At 55.7% G+C, this 3,697-nt stretch overlaps 1 protein-coding gene across 1 annotated transcript; it reads right to left on the reverse strand.

Annotated features, from left to right (window-relative positions):
- Positions 1–395: 395 nt before the first annotated feature.
- Positions 396–1,720, reverse strand: foxe3 (forkhead box E3). Its single transcript, XM_062979768.1, has one exon. The coding sequence runs from the start codon at positions 1,718–1,720 to the stop codon at positions 506–508; it is 1,215 nt and encodes a 404-aa protein (XP_062835838.1). The 3' UTR covers positions 396–505.
- Positions 1,721–3,697: the final 1,977 nt, after the last annotated feature.

The following is a 3,697-nucleotide window of genomic DNA, read 5'->3' on the forward strand; positions in this document are numbered from 1 at the left end:
CAGGATCTATCAGAAACTAGAGCTGATGTGGTCTATCCAATTCCTTTTTTTTCTGAATAAGCACTCCAAATAACCAAACTGAACCTAAAGTTTTGGTACTAATGTTGGACCCAGGACCCAGGTCAAAGTGGTCTCTGGTCAAAAAAAGGCTGGGAACCACTGTGGTAGGGCCTGCATAGCTGGCACCACAGTTAAATCAGCAGAGCATTCAGAATGTGGAGGAGTCTCCTTCTCTGGAGATTTTAAAGCAGAGGCTGGGGAGTGCTTTGATTGGGTGTTCCTCCTTGGCACAACTCTCTGAGCCTGTGAGCATTTGCCTACAGAATCCTACATCACCACACATGCTGTTCCTATGGTGGTGGTGGTGGTGGTGGTGGGGGGGGGGGGGGGTTGACAGATGTACAATATTTTCCAAGGACCATCTCCCTTCCGCCTGACTCCTGCGTGAAGGATTCCGGTCCCGAGGTCCTTTGGGTTCCAGGCAAGGCGTCCTCCTCCCCTCTCTTCACAGGTACCTTTCCAAGCCGGAGGGGAAGCTGGGCTGCCTCATGTAGGAGTTGTTGGTGGGCCCGAACTGGCCCAGTCCGTTGAGCTGGGAGGCGGCGAGGCCCAGCAGCTGCTCGGCGTGGTCGACGGAGGCCGGACCCGGCGCCCGGCCTTGGGGCAGCGCCAGCCGGTTGGGGGCGGCGTACATCTGGGCGCCGGGGGGCGAGTAGGCGCCTTGGAGGTGGCCCGTCGGGGAGGCCGAGTAGGGGTAGCTCATGCCCGGCGGCTGCCTGCTTAACAAGCCGGGGCTGACTTGCTGCGCCTGGAAGCAGACTTCAGGGTTGCCCATGATGCCCAGCTCTCCGTTCAGGGGGTGCCCCAGAGCCTCGGCGATTCCTCCCGTCGGGGAAGCTTGGAGGCCGCTTGCTATCTGTTGCTGGGAGCTGATGAGGCTGTCGATGCTGAACATGCGGGGCGGCATGGCCGGTGGAGCGCCAGGGTAGTGGGGCAAGGAAGGCAAGGGGGCGTTGTAAGTGGCGCCTCCGCCGCCTCCTCCTCCTCCTCCTCCGGGGGAATAGAGGGGCCCCGGGTATCCCCCTCCCCCTCCCCCGGAGCCATTGCAGGGCCCGGCCCGGCCCCCGGGGTTGGGGGTGAAGGCGCTGGCGCTGTGGACATAGCCCGGGTAGGTGGTGAGGTCGGTGCGCTTGAAGCGCTTCCGTCGGCGGAGGAAGGAGCCGTTGTCGAACATGTCCTCGGCCGCCGGGTCCAGGGTCCAGTAGTTGCCTTTCCCCGGGTGTCCCGGCTCGCGAGGGATCTTCACGAAGCAGTCGTTGAGCGTCAGGTTGTGCCGGATGGAGTTCTGCCACTTCTTGGGGTTCTCCCGGTAGAAAGGGAAGCGCTCCGTGATGAACTTGTAGATGCCGCCCAGCGTGAGGCGCCGCTCGGGCGCGTTGGCGATGGCCATGGCGATGAGGGCGATGTAGGAGTAGGGCGGCTTGCCCCGCTGCACCGGGCGCTTCCTCCGCCGGCCCCCGGCCCCCGGCCCCGGGAGCGCGCCCCCCACGGCGGCTGGCGGAGCGGGCACAGGGGGCTCCTCCTCGGCCGGCCTCTCCCGCTCCCTCTCCCTCTCCGCCGGGCTGCCCCGGGGCTCGGCTTTGATGGGCAGCGGCTCGGCTTTGGGGGGCGAGGCGGGGCTGGCCCCCTGGCTGGGCGAGTGGAGGGAGTCGGCCGTCATGGTGCACATCCCCGGGAAGAAGGAGAAGCCGGCCAGGTTCATAGGCGAACCAACCGAGGCGGCGCCCCCGGAGAAGGAGGCCGCGGGGAGGGAGGGAAGCAAGGGAGGAAGGACGCTCCTGGGGTGAGAATCAGGACGAGGAGGGAGAGGGCTCCGCTTTATAGAGGGATCCCGCCCTCCCTCCCTCCCTCCCGCCCACCCGCCCACCGGGATGGGAATGTGCCTCTGCTGTGTGTGTACAACCACACACTGAGGCTTTCTCGTGCTCAACCCAAACAGAATCCCCTTCTGTTTACTCCACCTCAGACATCAGAAGAGCTGCAAGACCAAGAACAACCTCCAAGAGTAAAGACAAAGATCCACCCAGAGGAAAAGTGTTCTTGCCATACATCGAGGGAACCACTGGACAGGAAGTTTTCCTGGACGCTGATCTGACTTACAAGAAGCACTGCTTGACTATCAAGCAAATAGTGGACGCTAGAAATAATAGCATAGGAAAGCTGACTGGCACAACCCGGGAATCACAACCAGGCACAATGAAGATATCTGCCCTTGCGCTTTGCCTTTGCTACGCTGCTGCTGAATACATATGCCCAGTGTGAAATAAATCTCACCAGGTTAAAATAGTGGATGTGGCTCTTAATGATACCTGCAGCATTATCACAGGATGTCTATGCCCCACACCACTGGAGAAATTATATTGTTTAGTCCGCACTGCACCACCTGACATCACGGGGGAAGTAAATAGCAGCCAACAATGAAAGGACCAAGGCAGTGACATTTCTGGCCCATCCCATGTTCGGATATTAGCCAGCACACCAATGCCTTAAATCAAGAAATAGTTTTCTAAGATCTACAGAGATACCCACAGGAACACCTCAGCAAGCGAGAGTCCAAAAGTGGAAGGCTAAAACCCAGAACCTGGACCCATGGTTGATACAGAATGAGGGACTCTCTCCAGGGCACACAGAAGACTGGGAGACTTGGAAGGCGCTGAACAGACTGCGCTCTGGTACCATGAGATGCAGAGCCAACCTTAAGAAATGGGACCACAAAATGAAATCCAGGGCGTGCGAGTGTAGAGAAGAGCAAACCACAGACCACCTATTACAATGCAACCTGAGCCCTGCTACATGCACAATGGAGGACCGAACTTCTTATAGCAACATCAGAGACACTCCAGCTACTGCCCAAAAGACATTTAGTATGATGACAAGTTTTTAACTTTGTTTGTCTTTTCAAATAAGTCACAACTGTACCCTCGGTTCGCTTGTGACACGATAAATAAATAAGGGAACCACTGACCGCATAGGGAAGCTGAGGAAGAAACACAACCTACAAAATAGCTACAGACCCGCTAAGAAAATCTAGCAAATGCTACACTCAGCAAAGGACAAGAGGGATCTTCTCATCTCTGCAGGAGTCTACCGTATACCATGCAGCTGTAGACAAGTCTACATAAGGACAACCAAAAGCAGCATTGCCCAGACACGAATCAAGGAACATGAAAGGCACTGCAGACTAACTCAAGCAGAAAAGTCAGCCATAGCAGAGCACCAAATAAACCAACCTGGACACAGCATATTATTGGAGAACACAGGAATGCTGGACCACTCTAACAACCACCATGTCAGGCTACACAGAGAAGCCATTAAAATCCACAAGAACAATTTCAACTGAAAGGAGAAAACTATGAAAATGAACAAAATCTGGCTACCAGTATTTTAAAAAACTCTAAACCCAGGTTAGTAAATAAAGAACAACAGGAGAATTCCAGGCATGAAACAATCAGGGCCAGCGAACACCTCCCAACAAAGGATTACCCCTAGGCAGAAAGAAGCCAGGCTTTGAAGCTGCAAGGTGGCCAATTTGCAACATTCGCATTTGCCTCAAGCAGACCAGAGTTCATTCTCTCTCCCTGGACATTCCAGAGATATATAAACCTCACTTGCTTATTTTCCTACAAACCTCTCAACC

Source organism: Anolis carolinensis, chromosome 4, assembly GCF_035594765.1.
Source record: "Anolis carolinensis isolate JA03-04 chromosome 4, rAnoCar3.1.pri, whole genome shotgun sequence".
In the NCBI taxonomy this organism is placed as follows: domain Eukaryota; kingdom Metazoa; phylum Chordata; class Lepidosauria; order Squamata; family Dactyloidae; genus Anolis; species Anolis carolinensis.